Source organism: Corvus kubaryi, unplaced genomic scaffold (assembly GCF_017639235.1).
Source record: "Corvus kubaryi isolate FWS band 111438036 unplaced genomic scaffold, C.kubaryi_AGA036_p1.0 split1-131, whole genome shotgun sequence".
Classification (NCBI taxonomy): domain Eukaryota; kingdom Metazoa; phylum Chordata; class Aves; order Passeriformes; family Corvidae; genus Corvus; species Corvus kubaryi.
In genome coordinates this window covers 15,569,061-15,595,753 of record NW_024582073.1, presented here as the reverse complement: position 1 = coordinate 15,595,753, position 26,693 = coordinate 15,569,061, and the positions used below count along the sequence as shown (strand labels likewise).

Below are 26,693 nucleotides of genomic sequence, written 5' to 3'. Positions count from 1 at the left end.
CGCTCGAGGAGCACTTTCGGCGGTCGGCGGCAGGCACCTTGCGGCGGTGAGGAGAGCCGGCCGGCCTGCGAGCGGCGGTGCTATCCCATTGTTCAAGCGGAAAGACTCGGGGTGCGAGGGAAGGAGCCCGGCTTGTCGCCTCCATTCTCCCGCTCCCCACCGCCCCCCTCCGCCGTTTCCCTCCGCGCCGGAGGAGCGCCGCCGCCAGGGAGCCGAGAGCCGGGCTGTTCGGCACCAGCACCGACAGCTCAGGTGCACCGGCGGGATCAGGGAAAGAGGCGCCATCCCTTTCCGAGCCGCTGTGCCTTGGGGGGCTCCGGGAGAGGAGGAAAGTTGCTCCCTTTCCTGCAGCAAGCCCAGGAGCTGCTGAACTGGCCTCACCTGGAAGGACTGAGCAGTTCCCACCTCTTCCATCAGGTGCCTTTGCCGCAGCAAAGCCACGGTATCCGGGAGACCACGGGGAGCAGAATAACACCCCTCCCCGCCCCTCCCGCTCTCGCCGCACTTCGCTTGTTATCTGTTCTGTCTCGCTGTGGTCCCGGGATCACAGGAGGATCTATAACTGTGATCTGTCACCGAGGAGAAGGTCGTGGATGAACTCCCTTCCAGCAGGGCAACGAATCACTTCTCGACTGCTTATTATTATCATGTTCTAGGACCAGCCCTTTCCTGCTAAACTTGGCTTGGGAGCGTACAGCAGGAGGGGGCGCGGGGGGTGGAGAGCCAAGCCCAACAGCATCTTGTGTGTTTGACTTTTTTTTCCCCTCCCTCCTCCTTCCGTGAGACAGTTTGATGAATGCCTGCGAGAGGGGTATGATTTGCTGAGGCGCCTCTTGGCAGGGCGGTGTGTGCGCGGTGTCAGCCCCGCCGCCGCCCCCCGTGGGGCTGTGAGCGGCCCGCGGCGGGGGACGCGCGTGGGAGCGGCTGCAGCGCTGCGCGGGCCGCCGCGCAGGAAGCGCTGCTGGGGCGGACGGGGCTCCGCGGCCTCTCGCCGGGGGCTCAGCGGGGAGTCACGGTTTTGAAAGGGGCGAGGAGGAAGATAATTACCTCGCCTAACTCCGCCGCACCCTGAGCCCCTGGGTTTGCTTCGCTATTGCCGGGAGCGTGTGAAGACGAGACCCAAGTGCCGCCTCTCCCAGACATCGACGGGCTAGCGAGGGACGGCCCGGGCCCAGCCCCGTGCCTGGCGAAGTTGCCTTCAACCGCGGACCGGTGCCACCCGCCTCACTTTGCCGGGGTTGTTTTCTTGACTTGGCTTTGGATAGAACGGACTTCGCTGTCTCCGCACCCTGAAAGTTGCCCGAGCGCTCCCCGCGGCGAGGAGGAGGAGGGCGGCGCGCCCTGCGCCTCCCCGGGGCCGAGGCCGGTGGGCCCGGCTGGTCTGCAGCGGGCGGTGATGATGTGCGGCTGGGGGAAGCTCACCCTGTCCCTGGGGCTGCTGCTGGCGATGGCGGGCGCGGTGGCGCCGCAGCCGTGCCCGGCGCAGTGCTCCTGCTCGGGGAGCACCGTGGACTGTCACGGGCTGGCGCTGCGCGGCGTCCCGAGGAACATCCCCCGCAACACCGAGAGGCTGTAAGTAACCCGGCCGGGGCGGCAGCGAGCGCCCCTCGGTCCACGGCTCCCCTTAGGGCTCCTGACGGCTGTCGGGCTGAGGTGGCCCCCGGCGCCCGCCCGCTTTGGGGTCCCGACGCCGTTTGGGTGGGGGAGGAGGGGGGGGGAGTTTCTGTTCCCCTCTCCTGCTGCTGGCCGTGCCCGTTTCACAGCGATGCGCGGAGACGCGGAAGAGGTGGGCGCTGCTCCCAGCCGCTGCCTTTCATCCCGGGAAGCCGCGGTGAGCAGCGCGGTTCCCGCCTCCGCGGGGAGCGGGGGCGGGCACCACGGCGGCCAGGGGGGCGCCCCGAGGCGGCGGTGGAGCGGCCTCTCCCCCCGCCGGCGCCCATTTCCCGTCAAACTTGGCTATTACGGCTCGCATTCCCCGGGGCAGAGCCGGGCCGCGGCCCCGCCGCGCTCCGCGAGCGTGGGCAGGGAGGCCCCGGGGCGCGCAGCGCTCCCTCCCGCCGTGGAGCCGCGGTGGCCGGCGCGGAGGGGCGGGCGGGGGCGCGCATCTGCCGGTGGGCGAGGGCACGCCGCTGGGCGATAGCCGCGCTCGCAGGCACTCAGTCGTGCCGTAACGGTGATCCCTCCCTCCATTCTCGTACCCGCAGCTGGGCAGTTTTCTGCATGTGGTCGGTTATTTATCATACCAGGCTGCCTTTCAGAGGGGTCCTAGGAGTGGAAGTGGTGTGCGCATTATTTCTTACTCTCTGATAAGTCATTTAAATGATGGCATGTGGACGCGCGTCTGGAGTGGTGAATTTCACTTAGGAAGAGTATCAGGGATACATTTCTCCTGAGACTAGTGTGGTTTCGTGTGCTGTTTTGGCCATATGTGGTATAAAACACTAAAAAAAACCTACTTTTTTTTCCCCCTAGCTACGTTGGGAATGAGCTGTAATTGTTAGAATAGCTTCCATGCAATACCACTTCCTAATGGTTTATCTCATGTATTGCCAAGTCTGGTTTTATTTGTAGTGATTGGAATTGAAAGACATTTATATCTTAAACCCAAAAAAGTTGTGAAAAAGAGGCATATACTCCAGAAGAAAAACTAGTATAGAAGTATGATCAGAAGTGCTAGGGCCTAAATACAGGTTTCTGTTGCTTCTGAAAATGCTTTGCATTCTGCAGTCAGTATTGCTTCCTGTGCAGCAAGTGGAGAGCTTAGTTTTGGTAAAGTCTTATTTCCCACCACTTACTCCAAGTGTTAATGCTTGTTTGAAATCTAATGTTTGTTATAGGTTGTTAAGCCCTATGCCACCTTTTTAGGCATACGAGGAAATCTGAAAATTGCTTGAACTGGTGAAAATTGTCTTTATTTCAGTCACTTTGTTTTTGTAACAGTCAAATAAAGGTTGTAGCATATATATAGATATACACGGAAGTACTAAGTTTGGTGGTTTCCTAAATGCAGTTATAACCCCATTCAGAGAGCTTTGGACTCTTCTATGGGTAAAGACTATAGTTAAACATGAGCTTTGTCATGGCAGGCAGAACTGACTCTCTTGTTACGAAGTTTCAAACTGCTGGTTTCAAGATAAACCTTAGTTCAGTTACTTGGAGATCAGGAACACCCATGGTGTTAATTGTAGGAATGGTTCGTCGCATTCATTTATGTCTCCTAACTTTTGAAAACTCTGTGCCCATGAAAACAAACAAAACAATTTAAAAATAGCTTTTGAATGTTTTAATTTAGCTGCTTACAAATTATTCTTCTTAGGGATCTTAATGGAAATAACATCACAAGAATCACGAAGACTGACTTTGCTGGTCTAAGGCACCTTCGAGTTCTGTAAGTTTTCCCTTTCTCTCATTGATAACTTTTAGGACTGATGCTACAGGTTATAGTTACATTTCAGTTCATTAGCTGGATGGGTTACTACTTTTTAACTATTGTATTACTGTATCTGAACTTAAAACCACTCTGCCAAGTGTTATACACTGTTATGTACAAGTTAGCAATTCCCTTAAATATAATTTGTTCAATTTTTTTCAATCTCCCCTTAAGATTATGAGAATTTGAGGACTTAATTTAGCACACAGCTTACAAGTAAGAGTTGCTAAAATTGGTTGAATAACTGTTGGAGTTACTTCAGTTTAAGGCTGTGAAATTTATAGTTCACACTGAAAATGGGTACTCTCAATCAGAACTATAAGGGAATTAATTAAGAAAGTTATTCTTTTACTGGATGTAGAAGTAAGTCCCAGGTGATTATTTTTACTCTTCTGTAGTTTCTGGACGAAAAGGAAAGACTTTATCAGTGAAGTTGAGGAAGGAATTGTTTGGTTTGTTTGGGTGGGTTCTTGTTTATTTGTTTGAAACAATTTTTTTCGAGCATTATCGAAGCTTTAAAATTTGGAGGTGGTTTGTGATTTTTTGGGATTTTTTTTTGGTTGTTTTGTTTTTTGGTTGGGGTTTTTTTGTGTGTGTTCTGAGGAAATATCTAACTACTTAGCTTATTTGTTAAGGCCAGTTTAATTCGAGCAAGTAGTCTTGTAAAATCCATTTCCTTTTCCCTCTGAAATAAATACAAAATTGTAGTAATTTCTAATTCTGTTACAAAGCAGAACTACTGTTATGGTTACAGTCTCTGTTCAGTCTTTCCCTCATGTTTCTTCCAACACCACGATTCCGCGTTTCAGTTTTGTTATTCTCATGTGAGACTAATATCGCCTTCATACTGTTCAACTGGGGTCTTGCCGAAGGGCAGTGGTGTGTGTGCATGTGTGCCCACAGCGTGTAGGCATATGTGTGGCTTTTTAACTTGGGACTCCTTAAGTAAATGAGCAAATGTAATATCAATTCCTGTTTCTTTTACCGAGGTGTATTTTCCTTCTTTTGGGTATATGAGCTTGTGTAAATTGCTGGTGACAGGGATACAGAAGGTTAAAGTGGATGTCAGTCTAGAATAGCTGTTGTATTGTTTTAAAGAATATGTAGCTGCCTTTAAATGACCATTGTTAATGCAACAAGTTGTCTCAGAGATATTAAAACTTACATATAAAAATTTCTGTATTTCAGTCAGCTCATGGAGAACAAGATTAGTACTATTGAGAGAGGAGCATTCCAGGATTTAAAAGAACTGGAGAGGCTGTAAGTATTTTTAATTCTAAAAGTATCAACTTCTGGGGGGGTCAAATGAGTTGTGTATTAAGGTACTCAGGCTTCAGATTTTTAAATTTTTTTTTTTTTAAACTTGGGACTTCTAGCCTTACTGAGACACAAGAGAAGTAAGAAATTCTCAAGCAGTATGTTAGAGACTAGGTTGGGGATGAGCATTCAAGAGCAGTCTGGATTCAAAGTGCAAACTGCAATTTTCCTGTTGCAAATAGTTTGAATACTATCAAATATTTTCCCTTTAATCTTGAATACGCAAGGATTTTTGAAAACACAAACGCACCAAGAAAAGCCTGTTCTTGACCTATAGTGTTAGGTGTTAGTGTTGGATGTTTTATATGTCTTATTGGAAGTAACTACTGGCTGTAAAGTGTTGTCTTGGTACATAGCAGTAATTGAATTCTTCTCCAGTTTTTATATGGTGAAAGCTTTTACGAAGACTTAGAAAAAATATGAACTGTTAGTTTTCAAAAATAATCTGAATTTGGATTTAAAAAAGATTGAGTACTGTGGGGAGAGAAGATGGAGCAGAGATGAGAGGACCTTATCTGGTGAAGTTGAAGTACAAACACCTGCTTAGTTGCAGGAAACCTAGGAAATGAGTAATTCCCAAACTAGTTTTCAGTATGTGCCTTCTTATTTTGTTACTCTTCAAACAAAATTTTTTAAAAATGTATTGTGCGACTTGGGACATCTGACTTGTTAAAGGCAAGATGCTGATTGTTGGACGTAGTTTCAGTGTGGAGCCTGGAAAGTATTAATATATATGTTCCCGTAGAACTTGTGTCTTCATTATTAGGCATCTTAGTTTTTGCATTTTCATTGTATCACCTTTTCTTTAAGCATACCTCTGAGGTCTTGCTTAGTGTTTCATTTGCTGCTGCTTTAACTTTATAAAAGTATTGCTACTTTACTCCACTGAAAAGCAGCCCTGGCCTGAACGTGGTTTGTCATATCATAGTTGCTTTGTATCCACAGCTGCTGTGTGTTTAAAACAAAAATCTCCACAAACCATTATGGTTTGGTTGGTCATTTAGACAAAGCTATTCAAGAGACTTAGTAACCAATACTGTAATTATGATATTTCTATAATAGTTAAAATATGACGTACTTGAGATAATTACCTCATTTTTTCAAATATGCTGAAGTAACTTTTTGACCTAAAAAAAGGGAGTGTTATTATAGAGTACAACTTTTTTTAATAAATTTTAATGAGATCAATTGCTCTTTGGAAAAAAAAAACTGCTGCGCATTTCTAAGTCATATTAAAACACCTAATTCAATGCGTTTTTACAATGTGTTTTCAACTTTGTACAAGGTATAGGGATTTTAAACAGCTTTTCTTGCTGACGGATATATTGGAATAATATATACACATTTCTAAATTTGGTTTATGGCGTCTAGATAAAAAATTAAACAGCAGTGTAGTTCATATTGTAAATGTAAATACATATATATGAAACATGAACAAACATTAGAAGATCCACACTTTCACTGTGAATGTGGTTTGACACTGATGCTTACAAATGCTTAAGTTTTAAAACAGTTTATCAGCAGCCTCATTTCTTAAGTATATCAAAGTATGATCCTGCTATGTAATTTATTAACAAATTTAAAACAACTTTTTAACTTTTGTCATAATATCAAGGCATTTACTATTTATATTTCTGAAGTATAGAATTGTTTTACGAGAGAAAAATGAACTTCAATAGTTAACTTACTTGTCTGATGTGTTTGTATTTTGCCATTACATTGTTTCATTTTTGCTTTGGTTTTCCCTTGATAATTGGAAAACAATAGATATTTTCCATTTATATAAGATACTAGCTCTGAAGAGAAATTGTGATACTTTTGGATACTTTGAGTTATGTTTGTTCGCCCTTCAGCAGGCAAACTATGCTATCTGAAAGTTTAGTTATTTGGACCTACAAAGTTAGGTTATGTTTTGTCTTCAGAGTTATATTACATCTGTTCCAATACTTGTCAGTTTCTTTAGTTTGGTGGAATTCAGTTTGTGTTAGGTGTGTGGGTGACTTGTAATTTGAATATATATGCAGGATGTCTTTAAACTGCCCCAGCTGTTGGCTAAGAGCAAATATTTCATATTTGTGGGGGAAAGCTGAGAGAATTCTTCTTGTTTACAACTGCCAAGTCCATCTGATGAAGGCGCATTGTTATCTGACAGCCAATTCATCTCCTTGGGATTTTGAAATCCAAAATTTCTCAGGAAACCTTTGGGTACTTTGTTCAAGTATTTTCTTTTATACATTAAATAGCAAGCACTTTAAAGCTTTTTAATTTTTTTTCAGTGTGTATGTGTAGGGTGTTAAATTTTCACTCTAAGTGTAATGTGCCAAGCTGCTGTCAAAGAATACCTGATGCAGACCTTTCAGCATGCAAGCAGAAGGTGTAAGAGAACTTCACTGCAGCTTAAATGAAGTCAATTTGATTTATAAGATTATTTACATGTATCACTGCTTATGTTGAAGTACCTTGCTAGTGTATACAGGCTGAATTTTAAAATATATTTCCTGTACTTTAGTACTCTTTAACGTGAACAACAGACTTTCACAGTAGTTTCCCTTTCGGAAAAAAAGAAATGCCCATCTATCTAAGTGAAGTGGTGGGGTTTTTTTGTTGTTTTTTTGGGTGGTAGGTTTTTTTTTTTGTTTGTTCTTCGGGGGGTTGTTTGTTTGTTTTTAACTGGAATTTCAGTTACAAATTTTTTTTTTTAGACCACTAACTCTGATTTAGGAGGAACTGTTTGGTTGGTTAATGAATTACTTGTGAATACTCATTTATAGGTCTGATAATTCAAAATGCTGGGTATCCTCAGCTCCCTGTAATGGAGGAATTGAAACACTTTGCAAAATTAATCTCAGAGAAGAAAATTTTGACCTCTTCAGAAGAGATTTACTTGATTTTATTAGATCCATAAAAATCTGTCAGGTGGTTTCTCCTATAACTTAATAAAACAACAATGTATCTCTAGTACACTAGGTATGTAGGTTACTATGTACACAAAGCTATTTAGACCTAGTGTGTTCCACAATGGGAATTTGTATCACACCAGTGTAATTGTAGAAGTGCAATGGAACCCAAGGCTACAGTAAATACTGCTGTAACAAGTGATTATTACTACAGCAGCCTGTATTAAAGTAAAAGTGTTCAGTTTGCAATAAATGATTGTGTGGCTATGCGTGCTGCTTAAGAAATAGGAGGGAAAACAAGGTGGATATTAGCAGCTTAGTAAGTTTTCAGCTTGTGGAAACTTTAGTAGCTGGAGAAACACTGGTGAATTGCTGATACTGCTGTAAGCCTTTCAGCTGGATACTTCTGTGATAAGTCTTCAGTCAAATAAATGGCTATACACTGCAGTGTTCACTTAGTTCCAATCTCTGACGGTCTTGAAGGCTCTTAAGGGGTGAGTTCTTAAGGCTCCAGTCCAGTTTGGTACAGCACTGCCTGAGCTGGCAAGTCTGCCACAAATCTGGTTTTCTTCTCAGACTGGATACTGAACAGAAGAATCACACGGTCTGTTGTGTCATGTAGATGCTCTGTCTGCTGAAACAACCCTCTTTGACTGAAAAATGGGATGTATGAATTGAAGCTCAGTAGGGACAGCTTGTACCTTTGAGTACATCCTGAAACAGTGCTAAAAATTCTTGGATTAATTAGTCTTGACTGTACTGTATTTAACATCTGCAAGACTTTCTGTATTAGCTAGTAACTTGTGTGAGCCCATGTTCTTGAGCAGGGCCTCTAAAGAGTATATGGCTCTTCAGTACACAGCAGGTCCCACAGAGAAAGGATTGGATGTGGCCTGTTACATTTTGTGAACCTCTCTTACAGAGACCACTGTCACATGTCAGCAGTGGTTTTCAATATGCTTCATCGCAGGAAGACGAAAAGGGTCAAGACATGGAGGATTTTCACAATGCTTATGGGTTTCCAGAGATCACTGCTTATTATGGGGGAAAGAGCTTTTGAAGCAACTCCTCATGAGAATGTGAAATTAAATACTTGTTCTTCTTTCTTTGTAAAGCTGTCATCTTGGGTGTGATGTTTATAATACTTTGAAATAGTATCTTAAGAAAGCAAAAAGAAGATAAACTGAAAGTTTCCACTTTATAAAAACTAACACTATAAGACACAGCTTTAAAATTTATTTTTAGTAAGTGTAGGCCATTGTTATCCCCAAGTTCACCTCATTCGCTGGTGTTGCAAATACTGCTCAAAATATCCGAGTGTTTTTACAAGTTATTGTCATCTGGAGGGAAGTATAAAATTTTGTTGAAGACAGCTACCATAGACTGTTGAACCAGTTCTATTAGAAGCTAGTTAAATCTAAAATTTCTTTACCGTTCTATGTATTCCAGAAATATAGGGTTGTCAGGTTTTGAGGGCTAAATATACTCTTCACTTGTTTGTAGAGAAGAGCAGTTGCCTTTTCATTTATTTAAAAAAAAAAAATTGCCTGATAGGAAAACTTTTCAATCATAATTTTTCCTAATATGTTTTTTAGGTATAGTAGTTGGGATTCCAGCTGTTACTATGCTAAGGCTATGACATGGAAAAAATGTCAGAACAGGAAGAGTTTACAGCAATAGTTTTAAAACTACTCACTCTTTTTCTTCCTGTATTTATGAATAATCCATTGAAGGAGCAGTATGTCCCTAAAATGCTAATTTGGAGTCTGATTCTGCAGACATTTACCATGTGAATAACTTGGTTTGCATGAGTAGTCTCACTGATTACTCTTGTGAGAAAGGTTACTTGTGTGGCCTAAAATGTTTCCAGGCCAAGCCCCTATACTTTTGATAATTGAATTAATATATTTTATTTTTAAAATGTCCATTTATTATGTTAACAGTTCTAAAGTGTTACTGGTGTAGACTTAAGCCAAACTACAAAAAAAAGCCCCCAACCCAAAAACCCACAAACAAAGGAAAAAAAAGCCACCAATCCCCACCAAACCTATTTCTGCTGAAAACTTGTGTGTAGATAAAATGTTACTCTCAAAGTACTAACAGCAACTTCTGAGTTGGTGTCTGGGCTAAATACCCCACCATACCTCCCCAAGAAACAGCCCTCCTGAGCTACATGATGTGAGTAAGCTGAAATCATGAGTTGAAGAAAAGAATGCTGTAAGGGTTGAACATCAAGTTGGTACATGAAGTAGCTTTTAAACTGAAAGCTATCTGTTTTATATTCATGTTTCTTACAATGCATTACTGAATGATGTAGAAAGAAACATTTCAAGAATTAAATGTTTTGTTACAGTTCATTGATTTTTCTAAATTTTTGCAACACAGTTCTAAAATGACAAACTGAGGAATTGCTTCTACTTGCTATTTATTTGGACTTCATCTCCATAAATACATTAAAGCAGGTTATTCAAAGTTAACATGAAGAGAGCGCTTACTTAGGTGTGGACTTATGAGAGTTTGAGTAGTACTGAAAATCAGTATTGTTTTGTACATGCTGTGGATGAGCAATTTGAAACTTACTTCTGTGCCATCTCACAGAAGGTAAAGTATATTTCAACAAAATAGTTTCAAGGAAAAGTTCTTTCTACTTAGTAAACAAACTTTGGTACTAGGTGGATTTCTTTCCAGGATACAAGTCTGTGTGTGAAATTACTGTGTTTGCAGCTTCAGCTGGAGCAAGGGCTTAATTATAACCTCAATACAAAGGAGATCATCTTGTCAAAAATATTAAGTGAGTTTCAGTAAAATAAAGTGGGGTTTAGCTGTATTTCATGTATTAGGGGATTAGAGTTATCTGCTTGAGCTCTAACCTAGTTGGATAAACGTGGTAAACTATTACACTGCATTAGTAAGTTTTGAAATTATTAAATGGTCTCTGAATGTATGGTGTTTTACAGAGCTCATCTTACAAAGTCATGCATCGCAGGGTAGGCTAAGAAATAAAATGTTCCATCTAGGGTAAAAACAAATACAGTTTGTCTTGGGCATAACTGCAGCAGGCCTGGGCATTTATCAAGAGCATTAACAGCTGCTTCAAAAGAGACTAGATGAACAAGTACTGTTCTTTCTGTCTAGTCTAGTAAAGGGCCACACTGTATTATGTGTATGCTCTTTTTTACGGTGCAGACTTACTGAATCACTGATGGGGAAAAAACATGTTGTCCAGAAATTAAAATAAACGTATGTGCTAACTTTTCATTATGCATTGATGTGTGGCATGAGATTGCAGTTTTATTCCAATTAATTGACTAGCTCTATCAATAAAATGTGAATTCCAAGTAGGAAAACACTTCTAAAAGAGGACTAGCAATATTTTCTGTGATTCTTTAAATGTCAGCTGCATCAATAAATTAATCCCAGAATAAGCAGGTTTGGGCTGAAGTTTCTGAGTTTTGAATCTGGTAATATATAGTTATTTCAGTTACAGAAGAGAAGTGTTAGAAGCCTTAGATTTCACTTCTATGAAGATATATGATCAAAAATTTAGGAGCAGGGAATTCTGGAAAAAATGTTAAATGTCTTCTCTTTTTATGATGCAGTTTTTTGGTTTTAGCTGAAGAAAAATATGATTTTTTTTTTCCCCCAAGTTACAAACACTTAGGTGTAAAGTGTCAAGGCTAATGTGGATTTTTAGGATCCCTGGCAAAAATTCTGTGTTAGCAGTGGAACTACTGTTCCAGGAGTCATTTATATCGCTATAGTTCCTAAAAGCACAGCTGATAAATTAACAATATTTCATCTTGTGCTTGCCTATAAACTGTGTCAATGAAATCAGTTTTTTGGTGGTAAGATCTTGAGTTACATAGTAGTTTTACTGAGCTCTCAAATTGATACCAGCTCTTTAGCTGAAAGTTAGTCTACAGTTTCTTTTCTCACTGAATGCTGGTCTTCATTTTGGTGTGCAAGTTCATTAGTGAAGTCTGGGAAGTAATTTTTTCATTTGGAGTACATTCTGAACAGTTCTGACTGCTGCTGCTGGGAAAGTCTAGGTTTGACTGATTAAAACTTGTGGGATTATGCATGTGCTTGTTTTTTAAGGCTGCTTGATGTTACTCTTGTCTCCTCCCTATAGCATTGGTACTTAATCACCTGTGTGGCTTCAGTCGGAGTATTTGAGCATTTGAAGGGTTAATACTTTTGCACAGGTGTGTGATAGGTAATGGAAGAATAATGAGTTCAGGTAGAGGATACCTGGTTTTGAACAGCCCTGAAGGGGGTGAACAGTTATTCCTTGTTAATCATGGATGTGAAAAATCCTACTTTTAGCTAGCCTTGCATAGTTTAAGGGCAGTGCACAGCACATTCATCCTCTTAGAACAGGGAGGAGATCACAAAGCCTGCGGTGTTAATCACTTACCAAGGGAGTGTGGGACTATCTTACATTAATTATACTGGCCACCTGTATTTATAGTTTTTTTAAGAAAAAGAATAAAAAAGTTATTCTGCATTAGCAAGCTTTTGTCAAAACAACTTCAAATATGTTTTCTAAAAATGTCTCTTGAATCAGAGGTAGACAAAGTTTGAAGACAGTATTTAAAAAGACGCAGTGTTCTAATGGAATTTTAAAAAAATCAAATTATAGCTACATTTTGATTACAGAACACTACAAAATATTTGATAAAACTCTAAGTCCAAGAGCAATGTTCTTCTAAAAGCCTTGTCAATGCCCACTATTTATTTTTATTATATTTTATTCATCTGAGTGTCTTTTCTCATGGGACTCCTTTTATAGGTCTAGAAGTCAAATTGCAGTGAGAAGTGCTGTTTGCTCTTTGCAGACCTTTTTACAAATTCCGGGGCAGGAACGCTGTTTATTTTTCCCACATCTGTTTTGTGCTCATCCTTTGTGGCATTGTTTGCTGGATGCTCTTCTTTCTTGCTTCCTCTGAAATGGGTAATTTGCACTGTTGCAAAATGGTAAAACTAAATCTGATTCTGCAGAGCTCTTGTGCCAATGTTTTTGTTTCAAATGGTGTTTTGTGTTCAGAAGCTATTTTAAGTCGATTCTATAGAGCACTGATATTAAACTTAAAGCTATACATTTTCATTTTAATCTGTAAAAATCACATTTATCTGTTGCAGAGCCAATTGAATTTTATTAGCATACTGATTTAATATTAGGTGGCCACAGGTGAAAATTGACTTGTGATTACATTTTAATGTAGCATATTTGAAAGATTATCTAAGATACTCCTTATTTTGATTGCAGAATTCTTCTATCTGGAATTTTACAGTTAAACTCCAAAATGTACGAGGGATCTGGCTGCAACTTCAGTGACTCATACTGTTACATTACCTCATTTACTATGAAGAGCCTGGTTGAAACTTCATCAGAAGAAATGTTTTATTTTCCTATTTTCCTTCATAGTATGTAGTTCATTGTGGTGGCTTGTCTTTAATAATAGTCTAGACAGATAATCAAATACAATATGGCAAAGTCTCCCTTAATTTTTTTTTAAGGTGCACCAGCTTTTCTGGCTAGTTAGGCAGAATGTCCGTACAGCTGTTATAGTAAAATGCTTGGGTGAAAACTTACTGTCTGAACTCTGTGGTAGAAAGACAGTTACAAACCTATCAGGACTCTCTGCAGGCCTGGTCTCTCTAAACAATCTGTTCAAACCCTAGCTAAATTCCACCTACGAGGTCAGCTTCACCTCCCCTTTCTTTGCCTTTTTTTTTTTCTTGGAAGTAATTCCAGGTATTGTCAAAATCATCCTTGTTTCATCTGATATTTGAACTTTTGTTACTCTGTGGAGGTTTTATAGCTTGTTTCCTTCTTTGTGGTATACTTTGTAGAATAAAGTCCAATGAGTGAGCTTCACAAGATAGTGCAGGCTTGAAGAAGTCTTTGTAAATTGTCTAATCCCATGCTACACTCAAGGTCCATCAGAGCAGGTGGCTGAGGGCTGTTTCCAGTTGGGTTTTGAATGTCTCCAGCAATGGAGAGTCTGCAGCCTCTCTGGGCAGCCTGTTTCAGTGCGACCACCCTCACAGTCAAACACTTTTCTTAAGTTGAAATACAGTTTTCCTGTACTTTGATTTGTGCCGATTGCCTCTTGTCCTTTCACTGTGCACCCCTGGGAAGAGTCTGGCTCAGTCTTCCTTACTTGAGATGGAAGTGTATCACTTATTTATACACATTGAGATATCTCTGAGACTTTTCTTCCTCAGGCTAAACAGTCCCAGCTCTCTCAACTTCTTCCAGTGTGACAGGTGCTTCAATCTGCCTGCTTAGTCATCTTAACAGTTCTTCCCTGGACTTGTCCAGTATGTCCCTGTCTCTTGTAGTGGGGAGTCCAGCACTGGGCACACCTCTCCATCTGTCTCACCAGTGCTGATTGTAGGGGAAGGAGCACCTGCCTTGACCTGCTGGCAACACTCATGATTACAGCCCAGGATGCTGTTGGCCTTTTGTTCAAGGACACATTGCTGGCTTCAGTTTAATTTCTTACTCACCTGCACTCTAGGCCTTTCTCTGTGGTGGTTCTTCCAGCTGGTGGTTCTCCAGTGTGTGCTGGTGCATGGGGTTATTCTTCTCCAGGTTCAGGGCTTTCCATTTCCCTTTTGTTGCCCTTCCCAAGTTTCCTTTTCAAGCAATTCTCCAGCCTGTCCAGGTGCCTCTGACAGACAGTGCACACACCTAGTGCACTGGTCATTCTTTCCAGTTTTGTATTATCTGCAAATATGCTGAGGGTGCAATATGTCCCATCTTCCAGGCTGTGAATGAAGTTTTGAACAGTACTGGTTCCATTACTGACCTCTGGGGTGCATCACTAGTGATTGTTCTCCAATGGACTTTGTGCCCCTGACCACAGCTCTTTGAACTTGGGACTTTAGGCAGTTTTTAATCCACCTCACTATCTGCTTCTGTAGTCTGTACTCTATCAGTTTGTCTATAAGGACAATCATTATGAATGGCAGTACCAGAAGCATCTACTGCCAAGTTCCTTATTCATTGTAGGAAGCTACCAGGATGGTCAGGCATCATTTTCCCAGTGTTAAATCCATGCTGACTACTCCCAGTCATCATCTTGTCCTTACTGTGTCTGGAATAGAAATAGCTTCTATTTTTCCCTATAGCCTTCCCAGGCATTGAGATGAGGCTTCCCAGCCTGCAGTTTCCAGGCTTTTATTATGTTTTTCATGCTTTTTTCTTGTGCTGTAGGCAGAGTTAATAGGAATAATGACCAACTATTTATAGAAATATAATATAGAATACAGAAAACAGCAGTCTTAATTTCTAGCTTTCCTTCTTAGTGAAAAAAACATTTTAAAAAGGCAAAATGAGTATAAGCTCTTGACAGCACAAAACACTGTTCTGCATAATGTAGGGAGAACTGATGGGGTAGGAGAAGGGTGTGGTAATTTTGGACTTGACATCAAACTCATGGGAGAAGAAAATGAAGGACAGAAAATACCTTAAGTTCCAAGTAGTGTACCCTGTTTCAATGTAGTATTATAGTTGAGAAGTACCTTTCACTGTTTCCTACACAAATAAGAAGCTGAGTTTGCAGTAGTGTCCTGATTCCATTCAGAATTTATATTTTCCTTACTGAAACAAATATCTAATTTATATTTGAAATTAAATGGAGAATAACTTAGATACCTTTTTTAGCTAGTCACTATTTAGCCTGGAAAATGGAGTCCTGCTTAAGTGGTTCTTGACCTGGGGAAAAACTTCTTGGACACCCAAATGCTGTAAGAACAGTCTTGAACTTCTCAGATTCCAGTTTTTACTCATGTGGTTGGTAAACTTGATATTGCTAGGCTTAATGAGATTGAGTAGTTTGACTAGAGAAATTCTGTTTGCAGAGAATTCTTAATGGAAAAACTGGCACAACCTTCTGCTTAGCTCTTAATCTTGGGCTTTCCTCTCACTTGATGACATGCAAGTCACATTCACAGACAGCAGTTGCCAGATGTGTTGAAGTTCAGCAGATTGCGGCTTTGGACATGGATGCACAAATATTTTCTGCCTCTGGCAGATATAGCACAATGTTTTTTGTAGGAAAGTAGTGATTTGCCTTCCTTTCAGATGCAAGTCTGAAAGCTCTCTGTAATTTCTCTGTTGAGGTAATAGGAGTCACTTATTCTGATGTTTGTTATTCTGACCCTATATATTAGAGTCAGATTTTTAGGACATCATACTTAAACCAGCCCATGGAGATGATTTGGGTGCTGTGCACTAGCATTCTGTTTTGAGGTACTTGGATAATTTTGTAGGTGGATTCTATATTTCCTGAGCTCATAAAGCCTGAACTGCTTTTAGACCTTCCCAGAGGATGCATATCCCTGTAACATCTTGGAACTACTTAAGGAGCCTGATGGGCTCAGTTGTGAGTAGAAAGTGCTCCTGTGTGAACACAGAGAGGTTTGATTACTGACATGTTCTTCCATTTTAAAGTGAAATATGAAAACAGGCTTTGGTGCTTTTAAAGTTTATTTATATTTTGCAAATGAGCTTCAGTAGCTGTTATATGCTATTTTTGAATGGGTGTAATAGTAATTTCCTCTGCTGACAAACAGGAGGTGTAGATATGCTCCTTTGAAGAATAAAATTTCTAAGCTGTACAGTGCTGTGTGCTACTATGTGCAGATAGTGTATTTACTTCTCTTGGCTAACTTAGCAGAATTCATTATTTTTCATTCCTCCTTCAATCAATAATCTTGTGTGAGTTGGAAGCCTTCTATCCTTTTTTCCCGAAGCAATGGTGGTGGAATAAAATGCATCTCTGCAGTGTATTAAGAGTTTTGGAAGGCTCTCATTCTCTGTGCACCCAATGGGATAGGCTGTTTCTAATTAAAGAGTACAGCTGATTTACAACTTGCTTGGAACAGCTTTTAACTTCGATCAGTTCTCAAGTTATCTTTGGGGGCTTCTTTGTCCTATGGTATCTATGGGTAGAATTGCATCTACTTGAACTAAAACCCATTGGAAAATTACTTAGATGGGACAAAATAGCAGCCTTCCAGTACTTGGGAGGTGGTTATGGAGAAGCTCAAGCCGGGCTCATTGCTGTGGTGAGCCAACAAGCATAAATCAAAGTGAGAAGTGTAACTGCACATGAGGGCAAAACTTCTTCACTGCGAGGACAGGCAAGCACTGCAACAGCTCATTTCCCCAGAAAGGCTCTACAGTCTCACACACCTTCTCTGGCTGTATGTAGTTGATATAGTGGGATCAGAAACAAGTTAACAGTGAAGGCTGTAACAAGTCTGAAACAAATGGATGTGAATTATAGCACTGTAGATGATTACACTGTACCCAGTGCAATCAAGGTTTTTTTTTTTTTTTTTTTTCTCCCTTCCTCTTCCATGCATGATTGCTACTGGATCATAGTTATTGTGGTGTGAAGACTTCAGAGAGACATCACTATGGATTTGTGGCATGGCCAGACTTCAGTGGGTTACAATATGTTGCTACTGGAAATGCAATATGCTGTTCCTGCAATGTACCTCTATCTGTCATCATCTACATATCTTCTGGCTGCATGCAGAAGACAAGTACAACTCAGATATATACCAATTTCAACTAAAATAGCCTGTTGTTTAGAACCACTGGCTCAAATCAAGTTACACTTTTTTGCTTACTTTAATGTTGTTTGCTTCAAAGTGTTACTTATTCTTTGTCTGTTCCTACTTTTTATCTGCCTGTTGGTATTGAGCTTCCTTTAATGAGTATTTTCACCTGCTCATTTGTCAAAGATTTTTTTTCTTTGTCCCTAAATCCTTTTGTATACTTCTACCATCATTTTACTTTGAAAATGTTTTTCTAGCCTTTACTGTATCCAGAAGACTGAGCTCTGGGAGCTTTAAGCTGAAGTATTTGAAATACTTTGTATACTTTGGGTAGTATGTGGACCTTGCTTGAATTCATCATAAAGAGCTCAAAAATTTACCTAAGTTTACCCAATCTCTTCCTAAAGATGCATTCAGCAACAGAAGAAAAAAATTATGTGTATTTGAATTGCAGCTTGAAAGCTATATGATATTGGAGCCTCACCCGTTTATTTCTGGACACTACCAAAGGACTTTGCAGTCCAAGTTATTACAGTGTTAGAAGAGATTCTTCAGTACATTTTCTGTTGCTCACACCACTAATGCTTCATCTCCTCTGAGCTCTCTGCTTGAGAAACTCAAATATTTGTAGCTCAGTTGGAAAACTGAATAGTAGCAGTATGGGATATCTCATCACTGTTTCTCAGTGCTTCACTCTGAGCTTCATGTCAGTCCTGGGAGAGCAGTTCAGTTGGTGAAACTGAAATTTCTCTTCTCACATTGCCCAAGGGGAAACATGACCTGCTAGGTAGCTGTGCTGAAGTGTTTGCCAGCACACATTGAAAGAAGATGTGGTGGAGTGTTTCTGGTTGTTTTTACCCAAAGTAGCTGTAGCTCTTTAAAACCTACAGTCTTGGATTCTGTGATCCACTGTGTTTACCTTGGGTTTCAGCTCCAGAGAGAAAGGTATCATATCTTTCTCACTCAGTCTTGTTGCAGTATGTTTGTGTGTTCTGGATAGGTGTTTTTTCAGACACAATTAAGCATCAGGTCACCTGAAAAAGTGGAACTATTGGGTAACCATGTAAAATACTGAACCATTTTAAAATAGTAATGTATTTTCTGGACTCCTTGTGTGGCTCTTTCCAAAGATTAGAAACTCTTCATGGTGACTGTTGAATGGGAAGCTGTTGTGTACTGTGATACTAGGCTGTTGTTTCAGACTTGCTCTGCCTACTTTTTCCAATCCACTTATGATTTCATGGCATTTTTTTAGACAGAACTACCTACTGCAGTCTTGCAAAATGTTTTTCAGTGAAGTCTAGTTCATAAAATCTCCATATAGAAAACTCAGCAAATTGACTCTTTTAAAAGCATCTGATATAACTTGTAGATGTCAAGAGTAGCTGAAGCCTCTTTCTGAAGTATAGTAAAAGACATATTTCCCATTATTGCCTTCATGAAAATTAATAATGTTTTATGTTCTTGGTCACAGGCAATAATGAATGGTCAAATTTTTGGTAGAGAAAGCTTAGTTCTAAAAGAAAATTCAGTGACTGGGATGGTTATTCAAAATAGAAGATACAAAATGCAGGATTCATAAGAGATTAGTATTTTAACTTGTGTATTCCCTCAATCTGTGTAGTGTTCGAAGAACAAATATTTTAGTCTTGTGAAAGGCAAATTAAAATCGTGTGTTGAAACACTAATTTGAAGTGCCAAGCTCACTTGGTAGAAACTGTGGAGACATGAGGGTAGTGCTATTTATTGCTACTTTAATTAATGAAGTTGATTTATTGTCCATAATTTAGATTTGAAAGTCTGTACAGTGGCAGATGCATCAGTATGTTAAAGGTATACTCAGTTATGTGGGCCATGTGAACTACAAGTAATAACAGAAACTCCTCATCTAAGGTATTTACTCTTTGTATAAGGAGCTAAATAGTAGAGCAATTATTTTGCCTGTAAAGTATCCCTCTGAGTGATCTTGTGTGTCCTTGTAAGACTGTTGCATTTAGTGAAAGGTAGCTTGCCTGACAGACTTGATCATCAATTAATATTATGTCATTGTACTACAGAGCCTTTCTTATATGAAACTTCTGCAAAAATACAGATACTGAGTAATTTCACTGCCCTTTCAGTAACAGCTCATCATTGTCTGGTGTCCAAACAATAGAGTTAAGAAATATCAACAGAGATTATTGTCCTGAACAGATGATTAGAAACTGACTTTTTAAAGTCTTTACCCTGCACGTAATTTTGGATCTGTAATCACAGATTTAGAGGTTTAAATCTCTATTTAGCTAAGAGATGTGGTGAATGAATTTTGTTTCTTTTTTACTTAATCATTTGTTCATTTTCAAAATCTCTTTGGATTGCAAATATAACTTAGTTTGAAACAATTGTCTTGTACTTCAGTTTTGTGGTCTTGGCATATAATTTTATACATAAATTTGCTAACGGTCAGAAAAATGTCTATTTTTAAATGATTTTATTTTGAAAATGCAGTAGATGCAGAAACAATAGAATGTATCACTTTGTTGTATTTATGTAGGGATGGTTTTCTTCTGAAGTAATGTTCAATCAGAAGTCTTCCACTAGTCTTCAACATAGCGCTCTATCTTTCTTTTATATGTAAAGTTTTCCTTCTACTAATTTGGAAATGTGATTTTCAAGATCACAACCCAGATGTTTTTTTTATTGTTGCTGAATTAGGAATTTTTTCTCAATTATTAAAATGCGTTGTCACTCATCTCTCTTATCCCAGTAGTGTAGTCTTTCCTTTTCTGGTTTTTTCACTCCAAATTTTCTTTTAATCTCTAAATGCGTGATTTAGTTTTCTTCTGCTTAGAGTAATCAGGATTTCTGTAGCTTGACTAACAGAAGGGAACCTGACATTAAGACTGGAGAACTATGGGTATCTAGAACTCAAAAAGCTGACTGCTTGCTTGTGACCTGAAGAGTGGTTGCAAACCTCTGTGTACATAAAAATATTTTTCAGATTATCTCACTCTCATCAGTAGTCACATTGAGCTTTAAGGGAGCAATAACTAAGTGAACTAAACCATGGAGCTATGTAAAATCGGATTTTTAATGTCTGTGCATCTAAATGGGAATTTCTGGAAACACCTTTAAACTGGAAAAACCTTTATATGGAAATTTTTTTTTTGAAAAATTAGCCCAGAGAGGCTAAACAGGCTTAATTGTTTTAAGTTCAGCCCTAATACTAACAAACAGGAAAATCTGAGCCTTTATGAAATTCTAAAACTTAATTTTGCAAGACTGATGCCCAGTATATTTTTTCACCTTGTGGAATGTCTTGATAGCAATTTATTGGTGCATGTAGTGTAATCACTGTAATGATTATACTTTTATATATATATGTGTGTGTGTGTATATATATATATATCAGATAGTCCCATGCAGTCTGGTTTCCACGAGTGCCTTGAATTACTGTTTTGACGAGTGTCGTTCATTGCAAACTGTGACTTGTGATAAATTTTATGGGACACATCAGTTTTTTCCAGTAGGCTGCTTTGCTCGAATGGCAGGTGGCACATGTGGTACATTGCTTAAAAACAAAAAACCTGTTTTAAGCTTGACTTCTTGACTGGGATGACTGTATGCTCCAAGGCTGTCACTTACACAAGGTAGAAAGAAGAATCTGCATTGTATGTTAAGAAAAGATCATGAAGATAGAATATACTTGCCTTATCTAGGGGTTGTTCTGTTGTCTATGGGTATAATTCAATGGGCTTTGATCTTGTCACCTCTGAGCAGCTGAGTCAGCATGCTCAGTGAGAATCTTCACAGACAAATAGGCACCTTCCAGATTTCAGCTGCAGTTTTTTCTTTAGTAGACTGTCTTATGTACAATTGATTGGGTTCTATTTTTTAAATTTAGCTTTCTCGAAGTTCCTATCTTTACAGTTAAAGAGAAAAAACTGCATGAAAAAACCTCCTTGTAATGCCGAATATAAACTGTGACCCCTTGGGTTTTTTGACTCCTGTTTGATCAGGATTTCTGTAACAGTTTCCTTTGCTTTTTAAAATTTATATAAATAGGTTATATGGATCTTTAGACATAACATTATCTTGTTACTGAAAGTGTATACATTTGATACATACGCCCTTGAACCTTTTCATGGTCACAAAATATCTATCTCCTTCATTATACCAAGACAAACATAGAGTTGGTAGGGAATTGCATTTACACTGCTGATTTTATATTTTTAGCTTTCATGTTGCTTATGCAGGAGGGAGTCCTGTTGTAGTGATTGATTCACGCTGCAGAGATTCAAAATCTTTCATAAAATAGGTAATATGGTCTGTTGGGGAAAACCAGAAAATGTAATTAGTCCACGGTAAATTTACTACTGGACCATGTCTCCGCTAATGGACCTTTCTGGTCTTTAAAATCAGCTTGTTACAGCACTGGGATTCCAACTCAAAGTGGTTGCATTGCATTGCTGTAGCATTTGTAATTTAACACAACTTTTTCTTTTTCTTTCCAAAGGCGCCTAAACAGAAATAACCTCCAGTTGCTTTCTGAACTGCTCTTTCTGGGGACACCGAAGTTATACAGGCTGTAAGTAGGCATGGCCCAATAACTGTTTTTTGGGAAAATTTGGATTTGGTCTGTTATTGTGTCTTATTATTAGGATTTTTGTCTTTTGCCTCAAATAGAATTAAGGTGTGTCATGGAACATTGGTGTTTTGTTTAAGCTGAGTACTTTCTTTGACTGCTTTGCAAGATTTTTAAAAAATTTTATTTTACATCTAGGTCAAATACTGATACTTGTATGAGAGTGTTGTCATTGATTCCCATTTCTGTAAGGAAGTTTTGCTGAAATAATACTTTGACTTTCCTTTTCTCCTGTTGGCGGGGTTTTTTTATAGTTTCTGTGTTAAAAGAAATAAAAAATGCTTGTGGAGATTCTGATGCAGAGATACAGCACTGTATAAGCACTTTGATTTTGTGGCTTTTGTGGCTGTACACACTTGGCCAGAAAAATGATAGCATTGGCAAATGCTAGGTCTGTAGAGAAGTCTCTCCTGTGTCCCATCGTAGAGAGGACAAAGCTAGTAACTCAAGCTCTGGGAAGAAAAAACTATTAAACGCTTTACCTTAAATAAAAACAACAACAAATTGAGTAATGAGCTTTTGTTTTGATTGTGTTACTTGGTTTGATAATGTTTTGCTCCTGGAAATATTTTAAAATAAATGGTTTGACCCATTGTCCTTTCTAAGGAGCCACTTAATTCTGTTGCAGTTGAAATCTGGAATAAAGTTTAGATTCTGGTTTATTTGAACAAAATAAATTGTAAGGTATCTTTAAGTTAGAGTATGTGTTATGGAAGAGGTAACAAATGACATGCTTAAGTAGGCTTTGGAAGGGTTGCACCAATTCAGCCGGTTTTAATTAGATATTAGATATTATTTAATTAGATACTGTTTGATACAGTTCTTTAGACTCCAGGTGAGATTTCTGCTCTCAAAATTGCTGATTAATACTGGGTTTCATCACTTGTGTGCTTGGAAAAAGAAAAGTTAAGGTGGAGGAAAGTGGGATTCCTCTTGTACCCCTTTAGCATATGTAATTATGTTTGAGAACAAATGTGATATTGAAGCTTTTATTTTTAGTTGATTTTTAATATACTATTGTGAAATAAGTTATTTTCTCCCTTCTTATAGCAGTATACAATGGCAAACTGAAAATTACTCTTATTGTTGTAAACATTTCTTTGTGTATTTTTGTTTTATTCCTTTGCCTTGGATGTATACTTTGTTTCCAGAAATTCCCTGTAGACGTAATGAGTTGTTAAATGACTAGGCCAGAAAGCTGCTGAAGGCTTTTTTCCTGACAAACAAAAGTATTTTGCTCTGGTATAATATTATAATATATTCAAATATGGTATTATATAGTAACAATTGAGTCTCTTATAATTTCCATCAGCTGGGATAAAGACATTACTTCTATCAGGAAGGAAATGAAAGGGATTTATGATCATTTTATTATTTCACCTATAGTGTAATGGTTGCTACCTAGATTCATATAAAACAGAAATGAGCCATAATTTGCAGGCAAAAAAGAGATACCCACTTCAGTCAAAATCGTATTTGAATATATTTATCTCAGAATTGTGTATTTGATAGATGCTAGTCTTAAATCTATAATGTTCTTTGAGCTAAAGCACACAACTGCTCATAGCGTACATGGAGGAAAGTAAGAGATCACTGGCTTCACAGTATTAAATTTCCTCTGCCTAAGGGTTATTGTTGATCAGACCATGAAAGTGAATGTCTGGTTATAATGTATTCATGTTTAAAAGAAAATATGAATGATAGTAAAAAAACTACAGCTGCTTAGCACTAAATTTGTAATAAAAAGAATGTCGGGCCCACAAAAGCACTGATGTTAGTTAAATGCTTGTGGTCAGTTTTCAGAAAATATGTAGCTTGTTCCCTTTGAAGAGTATAAAGTGATTTGTTTTTTACATGTATCATTGTATATGCTTAGATGTATTTACATCCCAATAAATATTTTTCTAGGGAGAATTAAAGTTCTCTAAACATGATCAATAATATATATATTTTGCTTTGGGTTTAGTATTTATTTTTGGCATTTAACAGCTAATCAAACAATGTGTGTACTGCAAGGTTTCAACATACTATTGAGCTTCTGTGAATAATAATTACCATTTGACCCTTGGCTGTAAATGAGATGCCAGGTGAAGAAGCACATATGCTTGTTGTGTAGGCTAAATGCAATATAAAAGAAAGAGGTTACACTGTATATGAATTATGATTCGACACAGTTGGTTGCCGCCAGCGGCCGGCTATGCTTTCCCTTTGCTGTCTGCTCCAATTTCTCTTTGGACGGGTTGAGAGAGCACTGCATGTTCAGGTCAAGATGTTTGCCTAGAAATAGTAGTACAGTTGCAGCTGTGTTTGCTGGAGCAGGAGACTAGTTTAAATAGCATTACCATTTATCCAGTCCATTAACAGAACTCTGTAAAATAATACCAACTCTGCATAAACTACAGGACAGTGTAATAAAATTACAAGCACTTGTTGACAGATGGGAAGTGTAAGTAAAGGAAAGCAATAGGCTGAGAATTTAAAAGAGACAGTGCATTATTTTCTGTGTCTAAAGACACTTAATTTCAAAGGTAGTTAAATTATTTTTCAGGCTACTTTCTTTCCAGTTTAGCAGCCTTCCAAGAAATCTCCTGGAACTAGTTAAAATGGATAATTTTAGTCAAAACAGAAGCTGATTTTCCCATTAAGAGCTATCTACAAAGGCGTTTTGACATAAATATTTCAATAGGAAGTAGTTAATTCTAAAAATAGTATGAAGAGTGCTGGAGGGTATATCAATCTTACCTTGCAAGCAATCTCTCAAAGCACAATGTACATGAACCTATGCTTTGATGCAACACCATTAAAATAAAGGGGCTCTTGTAAGTCCCCTGGGATGATGATATAAGTTCTTGCTCAACAGGTTGTATTCCTCCAGGAGGAGATGCATTCTTTGGTGACCCGTATGCCCACTCATGCTAAGTTGTGTAGCCTCAGGGATGGTACCTTAGCACAGAGAACTACTACAGCCTAGTGAGTGCTTATCTGAGGCAAATAGATTTTGACTGCTGACTTTGGCTGGTTAGATCACAGTTCATTGATTGCTGTTTGCTGCAGGATACTGAGTGCTGGACACAAGCTGTTTGAAAAATAAGTTTTAAAAGATACCTTTATTAATCAGTGGGATGTAAAGGTGATTGAATTACATGCACAAAGCTTGTCCCTTTTGATTTACATTTCTTGAGCTTGGAATGTGGTTAAGTTTCCTTACCGACTAATATCTGTGGTATAAGTTTCGCAATGTTGGCTTTAAAAAAAAAAAAAAATCAACCTTTGTAGTGAATGTGGTCTTATGTATGTTTTCTTCTAATATATGTACTTGAAGGTACACACTGTGAATGTTTCTCCTCTAAAGGGAAAAAAACCCCAAAACTTAATGTAGTCTGATTAATAAGCATCACTTTTGAGATGTCTGTTAGTCACTAAAAAAATTCCCAACAGCAAATAATTACAGGGAAGAAGTACTAAACATCAAAAAACTTAAAAAAATTATCTTAGGCCAGAACAACAGCAGCAGCAGCTACAACAACAAAACATGCCGTACGGGGGGCCCTTGCAAAAATTCCTCCTGAATTAATTTCTGCCAGCTATGATTAAAGTGTGTGGTACTCGATGTGTCAGACACCATAGTTCTCTGCTTCATTTTACTCTTGGCCTCTTTGGCCCCTGCCACAATAAATCCCACAATGGTTAGGCAGGAATTGCAGGTTACAGTTGCCAGGGTTACCGTTGTCCGGCCGGACTGACATCATTACTCATCCCGGCCGGCAGCCCCAGCCCGTGGCCGCTCCCGGCGCGGGGAGCCGGCAGCCCGGGGAACTTCTCCCGCTGGTTCTCGGTGCTGTGCTGGAGGTGCCGTTTGCATCACTTGCTGAGCGTTGTTTTGCTTTTACCTTTGCCGAAAGAGAAAAAAAGAAGAAAAAAAAAAACAAACACAAAACAAACCACATCAGATAGGAAGGAAAGAAGGTAATAAGATGGTGCATGTAAGGTGCTAGAACAAGGACTTTTAAATGTTTTTAAGTGCTGGACTCCCTATTGTTAAGGTGTAATTTATGCTTTTGTCATATTTCTTTTACCAGTGTTCATGGTAAGTGGGACTATGGTCATAATTGTGTAGAAAAGACACTTATCTTCAGTCTGAATCCATTTTAACAACTCAATAAAGGAATCACTCATTAGAAAAATGCTTGTTATCTCAAAGCCTCTGAAGTATTCCAACTGCAGACACCTGCTCTGGGTGTTAAATCCAAATAGGAGCAAAAATGAATTTCTCCTTTTCAAAAGGCAATAGTGAAGAATTTTTCTCCTTTTGAGAGTACATTGTTAGTGGAGCTGCTGTCAGGTAAGCGCAGTGGTTTGGTTTCCACTGTGCTGCAGTAACATTACAGTGTGCTCCACTTTATTGCAGATGTGGGCTGGATGGAGAGCGATTTAACAAACATTTATTCAAACACGAATTATGAAGCCACCTTGTTGCTATATCCTCCCCAGGATAGTGTGTTGAGGTATTTTACTCACTTGTTTGAGTTTTTTATGATTTGTTATGGTGTATTCTAGCGGCATGCACACAAGGCAACTCCATTATTTTTTTCATGTGATAGAATTAAATCTTATCATTTTAGAGCTAGCAATTCTACTGCTAGTTAGTTTTAAATACTAGCATTGTTTTGTTAGCATCACTCTTGAACTGTGACTATAGTTCTCAGAATGTAACTATATTTTAAAATTATTGTTTAGTGAAGAGATACCGCATATTAGTGTAGGTATAAATGAATATATAGTTCTGGCTTTGTGTTATTGTAAGACGGTAATTAGAAAGAAATCTTTAATATATGTGTAATTACTA

General features: G+C 39.0%; 1 protein-coding gene across 19 annotated transcripts in view; it reads left to right on the top strand.

Moving 5' to 3' along the window:
* The first annotated feature begins 982 nt into the window (after nucleotides 1–982).
* Nucleotides 983–26,693, top strand: part of SLIT2 (slit guidance ligand 2) — a 263,131-nt gene continuing 237,420 nt past the window's right edge. For 6 of the 19 annotated variants that reach the window (XM_042053061.1, XM_042053064.1, XM_042053059.1 and 3 more), the window contains exons 1-4: nucleotides 993–1,572; nucleotides 3,317–3,388; nucleotides 4,619–4,690; nucleotides 21,719–21,790. In XM_042053061.1, coding sequence (XP_041908995.1) covers nucleotides 1,397–1,572; nucleotides 3,317–3,388; nucleotides 4,619–4,690; nucleotides 21,719–21,790 — 392 coding nt within the window. In that variant the 5' untranslated portion in view covers nucleotides 993–1,396. Of the gene's footprint in view, nucleotides 1,573–3,316; nucleotides 3,389–4,618; nucleotides 4,691–21,718; nucleotides 21,791–26,693 lie in introns of all 19 variants that reach the window. The other 13 variants (XM_042053054.1, XM_042053056.1, XM_042053053.1 and 10 more) reach the window with 7 other exon arrangements.